Source organism: Cucurbita maxima, unplaced genomic scaffold (assembly GCF_002738345.1).
Source record: "Cucurbita maxima cultivar Rimu unplaced genomic scaffold, Cmax_1.0 Cma_Scf00022, whole genome shotgun sequence".
Lineage (NCBI taxonomy): Eukaryota > Viridiplantae > Streptophyta > Magnoliopsida > Cucurbitales > Cucurbitaceae > Cucurbita > Cucurbita maxima.
The window spans coordinates 2,076,423-2,089,338 of record NW_019272038.1 but is presented as its reverse complement, the minus strand read 5'-3'; the positions used below and the strand labels follow the sequence as shown (position 1 = coordinate 2,089,338).

Here is a 12,916-nt window from a genome sequence, read left to right as displayed (position 1 = left end):
GATGATCCAAATGATAGACGATAAAAACATCAAAAACATTAATGGAGAAGAAAGAATAGATTATCGACCAATAAGGAGAGCCTCCAAAATATAGAAATACAAAAGGCGATGATCAGATCCTCTCATGATAATCTTAGGGTTAAATTACAAATTCAACTATTGAACTTTTAAGCATGGTAGTTTGATAGACTAGTGAACAATTCAAACAGTTTCTTAAGAATTTATGAATATATTGATATCATCTTCAATATTGTGTTTGTTTTTTTCACTCATTTACAAACATAAATTGACATGGCACTAAAAACCACTTCTATTAGTTTTATTTGTAATTCAAGCATCCAAGAATCATAAACTCAAGAGAATGAGTTAAAATGGACAAAAAATCAATCAAAACCAATCAAATCACAACCATTCTGATCGATTTAGCTAACAAAAGTCTATTCGATTCAGTTTTAAGAATCTCAATATTACAACTCTCAAATTTGGAGTTCAGGAGAACCATACCTTTCTGCAAATGGACTCCTGACGTGGGGTAGTAGTAGGCTGGGAGAAAGTGAGCGTTGGGTTGCATTAGTTCTTGAGCTAACACCCAACTAGCCATCCATTTCAACTTGTTGAGTTGGATGAACTTCTGGAGTTTGATAGAAAGTCACTCTAATCTAAACCACCAACCAATTGATGAATTATATAACCACATTTAAATAACAACCCTCTTGTTTCTCAGAAGAATCAATTATTAAACAACAAACCTCTTTAAAATGGTATCTTCAATTCTAAGGCTATGCTAAAACAATCAATCACTATGACCAAACAATTTTTTCCAAAGGCTTTAGTAGGCTTGTGGCTCTAACAAGATATATTTGGAGGGAAAGATATTATATGTAACAGCCCAAGCCCAAGCCACTGCTAGCAGATATTGTCCTCTTGTGAGTTTCTTCTCAAGGTTTTTAAAACGCGACTGAAGGAAGAGGTTTCCCACATCGATTGGAGAAGGGAACGAGTGCCAATAAGGATGTTGGGCCCCGAAAGAAGGTGGATTATGAGGGTCAAAGCTCCAACCTCTATGCACCTGTCGCATGAAATAATAGAAGGAAGGCTCTTTGCGAGAGAGTAGTTCCCACATCGTAGGGGAAGAGAACTAAACATTTTTTTATAAGGGTGTGAAAACCTTTTCCTAGCAGATGCGTTTTAAATACCTTCAGAGAAACCCCAAAGAGGACAATATCTGCTAGCAGTGAGCTTGAGCCTTACAGCGCACAACATATTCCATAATGGCACTTGGCAAATTACTTTGTAGCCATCTTAAACATGTTAAGACACATTTTAGAGGTGATTGTTCTAAGCTAGGTCTTTCCATAGACATTGCCGACAAGTTAAATATGGTTGCAAGGGTTTGATACAAAGAAGAAAGAATCAACCTTCATCAAACTCTTGCAGTTTCCAAAGCAAGAATCAACCTTCATCAAACTCTTGCAGTTTCCAAAGCTCTAACCAAGCAATGCATAAAAAACTAAACTACACAAGAATTCTATCAAAAGAGGATGCCATTTGAGATGGATGAATTGTTTTCTACTTCGAAAACGATTTGATGATCTAGCCTCTCCAAACCTCTCGGATGTTAACTTAAGTAGCCAAGATATTAGACGCTTTACATCTTAATTTGATATATTATGTCTTAGTTTGAGAAATGCAAACACTGTTTGCTTGAGGGCTAATTTTAATATAGATCTCCCTACCCTACCTTTAGTGGTAGCTTTAGACCTTTATGTGGCTTAATTAATTTCATCTTTATCAAGAAAACGTAACCTAAAAAGTTCTTTTGAAATGAACACTGCATCTTTTCATTAGATGTGTTCACACTATAACCAACTTGTAAGAATGCATTCATACCATAACCAACTTAGCTCAAGTGATTCTTTTTCTTGTGGAATTTAATATAATGTTGAGCCAGAGAATAAAGAATAACCGACAAAGAAGAAATTAAAAAGACATTGAAATTGAAAAGTAGCCAGACTAGGCACCAGATGTACAACAATGAAAGCACACAAGAGTTGGTAAGGAAATAAGGGAGCAAAAGAACTACAACCCCAAGCCAAGAAACCGCAAATGGATACACAGAGCAAGGAGTTCAGATGCAATTTTCTACTTCGAACAAACTATACAATGTTTAATTTCAATGGAAGTGGACTTACTAGAATAGGTGATTTCCCTTCAGCATGCGCATGAGGGAGATGTTACCCTGTGTTCTAATTTTTTCACCCTTAGCTGATTTTTTCCCATTTCTGTTTGCCTGCTCATAAGCAAAAAGAAATGTGACTAGCTTAGGATTCCATTTACCAAACAATACAAGAAACTAGAAAATGGTTGCAGAAATATTAGTCATATAAGAATTTTCCACTCTGTATTTTCTATCACTAAGATTGAATGATAGCAGGATCCAAAAAGTTCTGTAGTAGCGTGTTAATTCCCATCAATTAAAGTCAAAATTTGATCGTTAACATGGTAAGATCAAAGATCTTCATTAATTACTGATCAATAACCCCCTAAATAATAATAAATACTCGGTAAGCATGCAAGTATGCACACACAGACCAGGACAGACCTTTGACACCTCAATATCATCCTCGACATGCATATTGCTGAAATCCCTTAGTAATGTGGATGACGCGGGCAAAAGTCTCCTGAAATATCAGAAAAAAGATGATAAGAGATAGCAGAGAAAAGATGCAACTACATCAAGTGAACAAGTGCAACGAATGTTAACGCCAAATGAAAGATTAAGTTGACAGATCAGAAGTAAAAAATATATTAGACACCAGATGCACCTACTACCCTAACCTTTTTGGTTTCTCTAGTTTGCTTGAGATGTCAGCTCTAAGCTCACTGCAATGCACATCAATGTTGTGCTTTTGTTCTTGAGAAGATGCAAAATCCTCGGTGGGAGGTAGATGTCGAGAATCCGAAAGTTTCTAAAATGAAAATTAAAAATTAACAACTGTTACATCAACGAAAACTATTAGATAAAATTCTGTACAAGAGAAAAACTTTGAATTCAACTTCTGATAAACATAGTCCATTTAATTAATAGCCACATGGATCAAGTCTAGTAACCATATTTCAATACAAACTCAGCCAAAGACAATATTCAGGTAAGTTGAAGGTATAGATACTTCTTAAAATGCTGTCAAAGAGATCTAACAGAAAGATACCGCTAAGAATTCCTTGTCTTCATTCAAAGCACTTATATCCCTGTGCAATATACATGAAGCAAGGTTCAGATATATAAGTTATATAACTGGATAAAAAAAGTTTCTATGTAATATGTTGTGGTCGTTCAACTTGAACAAAAGAAATTAGCAGTTAACCAGTGTGTCAAAGAAAACACAGCAACTGACCTTTCAGACTTCTCCGAAGTTGGCTGGTATAATGGAGTATCAAGTACAGATTGAGTTTCACACTCATGAGCATCGCAGTGAATAAACGACATTTCTTGTGAAGGGGATTCGGGTGAGGTAGATTCCTAAAACATCCAGTAATTAAAACAGAAGAAAACACAGATCATTGTCACAAATGTTTTTGGAGAAAAAAAAAAACAAAAGCAAAATCAAAGATTATATATGATACTTTAACATATTTTACAAACCACAAAATTATCTAAACTTGATACTTGCTTATTCATACGGTTAACAATCCTAAATAATTACTGGTTATGACCTTTGTAAATAAGATAAGAATGAACTAAGTAGTTCAAAATGAATAATAGAAGCAGTTGAAATTTTCCAACTTCATTGGCCTATCAATTATTACTTCAAACTGTACTCATCCTGACGACATTCATATTCTGCAAGACACACAAGGTAAGTCACTGAAAGGCAGGTAGGGTTAATATGAACTAATTTGCAAGCAAGGCTCAAGGCCACCTAAAGAACAAATAGTAAATATAAAGTGACCACACTGATATCCACTCGTGAGGCTCCTTAAAATTTGACAAACTCATTCAAACATATTGGTGCTTTGCCTATTTCTCTAAAGCATTCTCTCTCTCTCTCTCTATTTTTTTTTTTTTTTTTTTCCTAATGAGTGATTGCTTGGGTCTGCTTGAGTATATCTCGATTAATCTCACCGGACATCCATTGTCTGGGCCTGCTTGAGCAGATCTCGATTAATCTCACCGAACATCCGTCTAACCCTACTACACTTGGTTAACATAACGACTTGCTGACAATATTGTCAACACTATTTTTGGCACCAGGAGAAACTACCCCAAAGCGACTTTCGCCTCTCCCGATGGTATTTAGTGTTCGAAGAAAGCTGAAACTTGTGTAATGAACCCATATCTTATTTTTTTCAAAGCTCTTATGACTACTAGGTCAACTCACAAGGGTTTCATTCTTTTTGGTTGATAATAAGTTTATCTAATTTTAGTTTACACGCGATACAGGGCATATAAAAATTTGTGCACAAATCAACATAAAGTTCAAGCTCACTAAAAATGTAGTCATATTGCAAAATATTAACAATACACCTAATTCAAGGTCATAATTTTCCGTTTTTCATCCTCCAGCAGTGAAGTTTACCAAGTTGGTGAGAAATTGGGAATACCGAACCACCTAACATGTTGTACAGTCTAATACATGAACATGAAACACAGTAATTCAACGCAATAGACATAAAAGAAATTTTAACCTCATCTTGCTCACTGAACTTGTCCAGCTCTACTGATGAACAGCTGTCATACTTCACCAAGATACGTGACTGCAGGGTGCCAAAGGCTGAATCCCAAATAACAAGTCTATCAGTTGGAACTAAAAGAGGAGAAAATAGAGACAATAACATTAAAGGTTTCCAACGTCCAATCACTATACACATACAAAAATAATGCCCGAAACTAAAAGTTTTAGCTACCCACATTTTAGCAATATTCATAGTTCAACGGGTCTGTTAGAGACTAGAACCTGTTTGAACTGACTTTTCAAATAACATAAAAAAGAGTTTTTGAGCGGTACTTGGAAAGTCATTCTAAATATGTACGTGCTAAAAATAACATGCAAAACTATATTACCAGTTGAGTTTTTTGTTAGGCAACAATCATCGGCCTCCTCGTACATAAATTTTTTCACCGTCTTGCATCCATTCCTAGGAGTGGTCTCGTCTACACGGTTTATATGTGCCTCTTCAACTTCACCAGGTTCTGAGAAATTCTGGATAACATGAAAAAGAAAAATAAAATTTTCCATATAATGCAATTGTGAATATCAAGCATGAAGCACCTCGTGGGTTTCAAGTTTCTCACCAAATGATCTGGAGCAGAAATCTTTCCACATAATGTAATATCAACCATTAATGAAATACAGTTCATACACACATCCAGTCCAGTAGAATCATACAATCAATGATCAACAAGTTTAACCCATTGCCCATTTGAATTCAAAGAAGCTGCAAGACTTGAGATAAAATCGATATCCTGTGATGCCATCTACACTAAGAAATCTTAAGAGTGCAAGGGTAAAGGCCCCCAACACCATCCAAATAGTCATGGACTCCTTAAGCCTTAGATTCACATATTGAAGACGTTGTACTCCCTAAATGTCACAGGGTCTATAATATTACTCAACTCAACTTTGCCAAAATTAGAGAAGTCAAAAGACTGAAGGTCTGTTTGGAATTGTTGTTGGAGGGATCAAAAGCAATTATGAGAGAATTTTAACTATCAGGGATGTCTGGTAAAATTGATTTTTTTTAATTTTTCTAAAATCACTTTTCAATTTACTCATATGCCCAAATTCATGTACCTAACAGTCATTTTCTCTAACAAATTTTTAAAAATTTCCATTCTGTCCTCCCTAAAATGAAAATTTTTTGGTCGATGGAAATTTTTATCGCTATCATTCTCTCTAAACTTTTATCAAATAATTTAGGTTAAACAAAACCACTTGGAATTTAAATTATAAAAATCTGTAAACAATTATCTTATAATAAATTAGTATTAAATATCAATATAAGAATAATTCAGATAATATACCTACGTTGGTCATTATATCTAAACCACAACAATTTAGTATTTATTTTCCGAACATTGTAACACTTTTTTAAGGTTTAAATTTAAAATTTAACAAACACTAATTTACTTCGTGTAATAATTAATTTCAATCAAAATCATACTTGCCAGATTATTGAAAATGTACAGCGATCCCAAAGTCTCAATTTGTGAATTTCAAGAACTAATTTGCAAGGGTAGACAACAAAAGAAAAATAAAATCTTCATTTTAGGTTTGATGAAGTTAAGATCCAATAAGTAACTATGGTCGAATCTGAAATTGCAAAAGAGAGAACAAAATAGATACAAAATAGTGTACGTACATTTATGTCTTCACAGGGAGAGGAACCATCGGATTCCTTCACTTTGATGAAAGAGTTCGTATTTGTCTGAGCATAGAATCATAGTCATAATCAATTAGCTTTTCTGAGCATAATTTAAATTAAATATCTGTTACACTGCCAGCTGAAATAAATCAACAAGCCATGGTCATCATGTCATTTAATATACTAAAAGAGCTAGAGGGAAAGAAAATCTGCAAGCACACCTCATGAACACCATTGAATCTGTGCTCGTCCAAACCACTTCTTGACTCAAAACTGGTAACTACTTTGATTGATGCAGCTTCAGCATAATCTTCCTTGGAGTTGGAGCAAGTACTACATCTTGAATTTTTCCATTGCTTTTCCAGCTCAAAATATCTGATTTTTTCATTCTTAATTTCTTCTCGAAGATTTTGATTTTCATTCTCTGCACTCTTATCCAACATCAAAACAATTTTTTTTAATTACATTCAATTAATATCAAATTAATGTTTTCCATATAAAGCAAATGTTCAAAAACAGTGCAACAATGAAGACAGAAGCAAGTTAAATATCTGCAAATGATTACCTTTAGTTTATCTCTATACTGCTTCAAGACTTGCCATATGGCTTTGGCAAAGTTTTGCATGATCAAATGATTTCTTTCAGCCATTTTTGAATGGCTAGGCTTCGTGGCTTTACAGTCGGTTTTAACTAGAGGCTCTGATATTATTGAGGAAAAAAAGGTTGAAAGTAATAAAGACACGTAATAGGATGAACAAACCAGCAGCTCTAAAACAAATCAGATAACTAACACAAATTAGAGAGAAAAAATGGAAATAAAAGTACATACAAAGCTATAAACTAAACTACCTTCATGAGGAAGGGGGCCTTCCTCTTGATGTCCCTTTCCTTCAGTCTGAAAGCAAACATAGTTGATCATTAAAATTAATATTCAATAATTAAGATATGAACCAAACAAGCTATTGCAAAATTGAAAATGTGCGGTAGATGACAAAGAACAAAACCAACTCATCGTTAATTCATCCCATTTATTCCTAACCTTAAAAATTTTCTCATTTTTTTCATTGTCTCTTAAAATTATAGAACGTCAAAGGATGGAGACAACAAACATTTTGAACGACAGTCACTAAAGAACTAAAAAAAGGGAAAAGACCAACAAAAGAAAGTGGTATCAAGAAATAATGAGGCATATAAGACAACCTCAGCATCCCAAAAAGACAAAGAAATTACCGAGCAAGCTTCAGGAACACTATATTTTGTTCTTTTCTGCTCCTCAAATGTAAATAACGTTTGCAATTGTCTCTTGTTGATGTTTGATGGTTCCACAACATTGTTGAACCTGAAGAAACAAGATATCAATCCAGGATCACATGTAAAAGAAGTTCTTAATTCGAATAAATAGCATAAAGTTAAATAACTTGATTTTCATATAAGGTGAAGCTTGTCTGAGAAGGTAGGTTGTATCAAGATAATCTTCTTCTCCTGCTTTCACAGTTAACATCTACACGCACAAAAAAAAAGTAACAAAAAAAGGATAAACTGGTTAAAGAAATAAAGAGGCTCGCACTTCATTAAGGACACACATTAGTTTTTGACAAGGGATCAATAACCTTAACAATCCCCAACAAAATTAAGAGTGTCTATTAATCTAAATAAAGATGCAAATATGAACAGTTTAAGATCTTGCATGTACAGCTGTTCCACAAATGAAATAATGAAATAAGAACAGAATACCAAGGTCATTCGCTTCTTTCCTTCCAGGTAATCTCGAAGGTACTTGGTCAACTGTGTGGAGATGAAAGAAACTTTGTCGATTATGCTTGGCAAGATAAACATTAGGACAAATAGCAATCTTCATTTTGCAATAAAGTGAGAACAAAAGTTTAAAATTAAGAATTGGAACATTACCAAAGAGTTGTGGAAATGCTTTTGCAGTGGCTTCTTTGGATTCCTTTGGTGTTCAAACAATGACTAAAAATGAAAAAGTGACACACTGTCAGTTTAAAAAAATGTAAAAATAGTGAAACAAGGAAACAGGCCAAAAAACCAGAGAGAAAATCAGAATGGAAAACACCAGTGAATTGTCATTCAATGAAATGCGCATCATCTTCTATTGTTCGGAAGAAAAATGACGGATGAACTCCAAGGGTTAGACACAGGGGGTAAAAGCACTTCCAAATTGTGAAGATCTCAAAACCCCATGCCACAAACATATAACCCACCAGTTGATTCCTTGCTTTTCTTTTCTTTTCTTTTTATTTTTATCTAGAACCAAGCTTTTAGTAGAAAAAAGATGAAAGAGTACAAGAGCATACAAAAAGAGAACCCACAAAAGAGGGAGGCAACTAAAAGAATGACCTCTCATCAAGTAAAATCAAACGTAACGGATAATTATAAAAATGTTTTGGCATCAAAGCCTAAAGAGAAACAAAGCATATAACTAGAGACCAAACATCACCTGGCAACCTCTCAGGCCCTCTAAAAATTCTATCATCTCTCTCTCCAAAACTCCTACAAGATAGTCCACACCCCCACTTGCCACAAAAACTTTCCTCTCTCACGATGGAGAAGGCACTTCTCAACCATCTCTCTACAACCCCTCTGCCTAAACAAGCCAAAATCAATCTCCTCAAATAACTGATTTCAAACATCATAAGTCCAAAGGATTTTGTTACATTCCATTGACAAATCCTACAAAATAAACATAATTATTGAATGCTCTCAAACATTAATATAATTTTCACAAACAAATCTTACAAAATAGCCACGGTTATTCCTAATTCCCAAACTTCAAAAGATGTATGCATCAACACTTATAAGTATCCTTCATTCTCATACATCCTAAAAAACTCAAAATGCATAACCTCAATAAGTTCACATAGTATCATCCTCTTTGAACTTCCTTTTTTCCTTGTGACATTCGTGGGTGTCAAGCTAGCTTACTGTACCTTAACTATTCTCACTCTTTTGACCCTACAACATTTAGCTATCAAGAACCTCATAAAATGTTAATATCCTAGATCGGTGGTCAACATGGAGCTTGAATTCTTTCCATCAAAGTCTTTACTTTTTCGTGACACGTTTTAATGCAACCAGCCAACCCAAGAGGGACGCATTTGAACTCATTAAATATAGAAAATAAAAAATACTTTTCAAAAGAACATGATCACGGATTCACATGAGTAAAGGACATACTCTTAGGCACAAGCCAAAAACCATTGATGTATTGTTGATGAAGTTAGCTTCAAGTAATCTTGTCCCCTGCAAAAGAAAGGTGGTAGGAGGAAAGGTTGATCGTTGAGGTTCTATCATCACCCTCTACTACTTCTCAACTTTTTAATATACAGACAAGACGGCTAGAAGAACACGAGTATTTCATGAATAATAATTTTGTTTTATTCTAACCAGAAACATTTTATTTCATGAATATATCATTCTAACAAGAATCATCCATTTTTATTCATTTTGAAATAACACATTATCATTCTTTGTTTCAAGAATCATCATATACAAAGACTAGACTCGTATCTATTGTATTTTGACAACTAAATTCCACAATTACAACATTGAATGAAAGTATGACAATAATTATTAAATTCTAGATGGACGGCAGAACCTTAATCCAGAAAAACCAACAGAAAATAGAACCTGATTCCCCGTTCTTTTTTCTCGTTCAGCTCCAGCGAGATCAGCAATGGTCAAGACGGCACAGTTCAATGTATCCTCAACTTCATCTTGGTTAGCAACTCTACGGATATTAATGATGCACTGTGACCGGCTGCAAGGATAAACACAAAATCATAAGAACATATTTTCAAGGTAATTAAAAGTGTAGACATATAGCTTCATCTAATTTTCCTTACAACAAAATGCAGTGATGCATGTGTGTTGATGGCTCGAGTCTCAATTTGTTTCAGTTACTGAACACTTGTTTGAGAACTTTTTTTGAACCACTTATTTAGAATGACAAATGTAGGTATGGGGACTCGAATATCCAACCTCAAGAGAGAATGTTTTGACCATTCAGCTACACTCATGTAGGCCATGTTTGGATATGCATTTTTTAAAAGTGGTTTTTGTTGAACATGAGTTCTAAAAAGAAATTCAGAATTGTAGATTTGTCAGGAATGACTTCAATTTGCATGATAACGCTAATCTTTATAAACCATCCACTCATACAATTTTAGAAACAAAAAAAGAAAACTAATTTCAAAACAAAAATGGAAAACTATTTTAAAACCAATCTTGTCGTACGAGCTCTAAAATTTCAACTGCAGTCCATAAAATCTGATAGAAGAAACACAAGCCAGGATTTTGAAAGCCATTAAATTCCCTCATCTAAAACTAGCAAACACAACCAATCGCCTCACAGAATAAAGTCCCTCCTTAATTCATGGTCTTCGGAAATGCCAAGCGTTACCACCATAAATATGGTTTCATTTCCCAACTAAACAATTATTGACTAAATTAAAAAGAATTATTAAGATATCGTGCATACAGCCATACACAATGCTTTCTTCAAGAAAGAACCAAAAGATAAGTCATAGCACCTTGATGTGCTATTTGCATTCGTTATTGCAGTGGCACGTTTAGTCATTGCACAAGCCACTAATGATTCAGCTTCTCCAGCCTTGGAAATAAAAACCTTCACAAAAATACGGGGATTCATCAACTTTCCTTGATGTACAATCACAACTAACCTTCTTAATAGATAATACAACAGGAGCATGCAGTACGCATAACCAACAAAAAGTAACAAGAGTTGCATATAAAACAGATATCGCTCGGATACCTCCTTAAGGCCCTTTATAGTATACTGCTGCATAGTTAATTCGCCCCCATCAGCTGAAAGATCATACATCTTTTCTCCTTTACCTTTTTCTGAGTATATTTCAAAGATTGATAAATAATATGATCTGCAAAAAATCACAGCACTGTCATTCAGTATTCAAACATGCTCTTTGTATGAATTATATCACTTCACTCACAGTTTCTTACAATACAATTCTCTTCTGCCTCGGAAGTTCAAAGACGGATAAGAGTAAGACACAGAGCATGATATTGGAACAGGTATTTAGTACACACGGGATAGTCCAACAAAACTGAAAGGGAATTACAAACACAAGATACCTTAAGGGTTGAGAATCACTCGACTCTGTCCGGAAAATATGTTGAAGAGCCAGAGGAACCATACCAGGATCTCTTGGACTCCCAAAAATGGTATGGGTCTTACCCGAGCCGCTAGGACCGAGTGCAGTCAGCATCCCACTTTTTCCCTTCAGAAAATCCTCCACTAAAGGACTAACCATTTTTCCATACACCTCACCCTGTCAACAATGATGGATTCAATTCGCCATCAAATAGCCAAAAACATCCATAAAAAAAATGAACAAACAAAATCTATCTCGTAATTTACCTGAGACGATTCCGTAGAAAACACATGAGAAAATCCTTCATAAACCTCAGACTTACTCCGCCTAGACTCTTGCAAAGTCATGGGCGGACAGACTGTTACTGAGTGATCATCATTAATCGTTACACAAGCATCACAGCCCTTCTTCTTAACGTTCTTTTCCTTCGTCACTTTCTTCTTCTGAGGGTTCTGCGGCCATACATGTCCAGACCTCGAGTTTTGATCATCAGCATTTCTGGATTTCTTCAAATTCTTCAGCTGCAAAGGTCGAACTCTGAGGTATACTTTTAGGTTTTCAGAGAGAGGAGTTTGAACGGACGATGACGACGATGAGGAATTGTCCTTAGGGTTTTGAGGGACTTCCATCGCAAGAATTTCTTGAAGTGGAAATGAAGAAATGGCGGCTGGAGGATTCGATTCGGCTGCTTTGGCGGCCGGAGTAGCTCTTGCTCTCCGGGGAGGGTTTCTCCGAACCGTCACCGTGTTCGGACACTGCACTGGACTGCCGTTCTCCATCTTCCGATTACGATTGATCGCCTCGCCGTCGTCTTCGAACATTGGCGGGAATTGCTCAGCTTTTAAAATGGCTTATTTACCACAAAATCTACTTCTAAATAAATATTTATTACCTTTGTCTATCGTAATTATCCATTTATCTATAGTTTTATAAAACATTTTTATTGCAAAACTTATTTTAACGGTGACAATTTATTATATGTTTTAGTTCTTTTTTTTTTTAATTAATTTCATATAATAATTTAATCATCTCCTAAAATTTTAATATCAAAATAAAATATAAATTTGTATTGTTTAATATTTTAAATTTTGAGAATGGAAGAACGAGTTTGAATAATTTTTTTAATGTGATTACGTGATTTCAAATTTTAAATAGATGACGTTTGAGATTTGTGATAGCTAGTAGATATTGTCCGCTTTCTGTTGCTTATCGTTGTTAGTCTCATAGTTTTAAAACGCGTCCACTAGAAAGGGGTTTTTAGACATTTATTAATGAATATTTTATTCTCCTCTCGTCTATTAAGAAGATGTTTCCACACGAATCTCAAAAGGCAACCCCTTAAGGGCCAGTATTGTGTGATGTTCCACATTGGTTGGGAAGAATAACAAATCACTAAGGGGTTT

General features: G+C 34.8%; 1 protein-coding gene across 3 annotated transcripts; it reads right to left on the bottom strand.

The window, feature by feature from the left end:
• Window positions 1–377: 377 nt before the first annotated feature.
• Window positions 378–12,372, bottom strand: LOC111496141 (kinesin-like protein KIN-6). 3 transcript variants are annotated; one of them, XM_023146454.1, is made up of 22 exons: window positions 11,780–12,372; window positions 11,494–11,690; window positions 11,156–11,279; window positions 10,914–11,008; window positions 10,012–10,141; window positions 9,559–9,624; window positions 8,272–8,334; window positions 8,098–8,148; window positions 7,782–7,864; window positions 7,594–7,702; window positions 7,213–7,258; window positions 6,929–7,062; window positions 6,585–6,794; window positions 6,361–6,426; window positions 5,063–5,201; window positions 4,687–4,772; window positions 3,396–3,520; window positions 3,210–3,249; window positions 2,839–2,969; window positions 2,603–2,681; window positions 2,193–2,290; window positions 378–659 (listed from the first exon to the last, which is right to left on the bottom strand). In XM_023146454.1, coding segments are annotated over exons 1-22 (2,628 nt in total). In that variant the 5' UTR covers window positions 12,335–12,372; the 3' UTR covers window positions 378–658. The 3 variants fall into 3 exon arrangements, with proteins under 3 accessions (XP_023002222.1, XP_023002223.1, XP_023002221.1); XM_023146455.1 differs by having other exon boundaries at window positions 378–654; XM_023146453.1 differs by lacking the exon at window positions 378–659 and having other exon boundaries at window positions 1,974–2,290.
• Between the last annotated feature and the right edge of the window lie 544 nt (window positions 12,373–12,916).

What these genes read in the sequence shown, in the direction of transcription:
- LOC111496141 (XM_023146454.1), bottom strand. Translation starts at nt 12,334, where the DNA reads ATGTTCGAAGACGACGGCGAGGCGATCAATCGTAATCGGAAGATGGAG. An exon ending in AGGCCCCCTTCCTCATGAAG is followed by an intron (nt 7,063 to 7,212) that starts GTAGTTTAGTTT and finishes CAATAATATCAG; the next exon opens with AGCCTCTAGTTAAAACCGAC. An exon ending in GATTCAATGGTGTTCATGAG is followed by an intron (nt 6,427 to 6,584) that starts GTGTGCTTGCAG and finishes TTCTATGCTCAG; the next exon opens with ACAAATACGAACTCTTTCAT.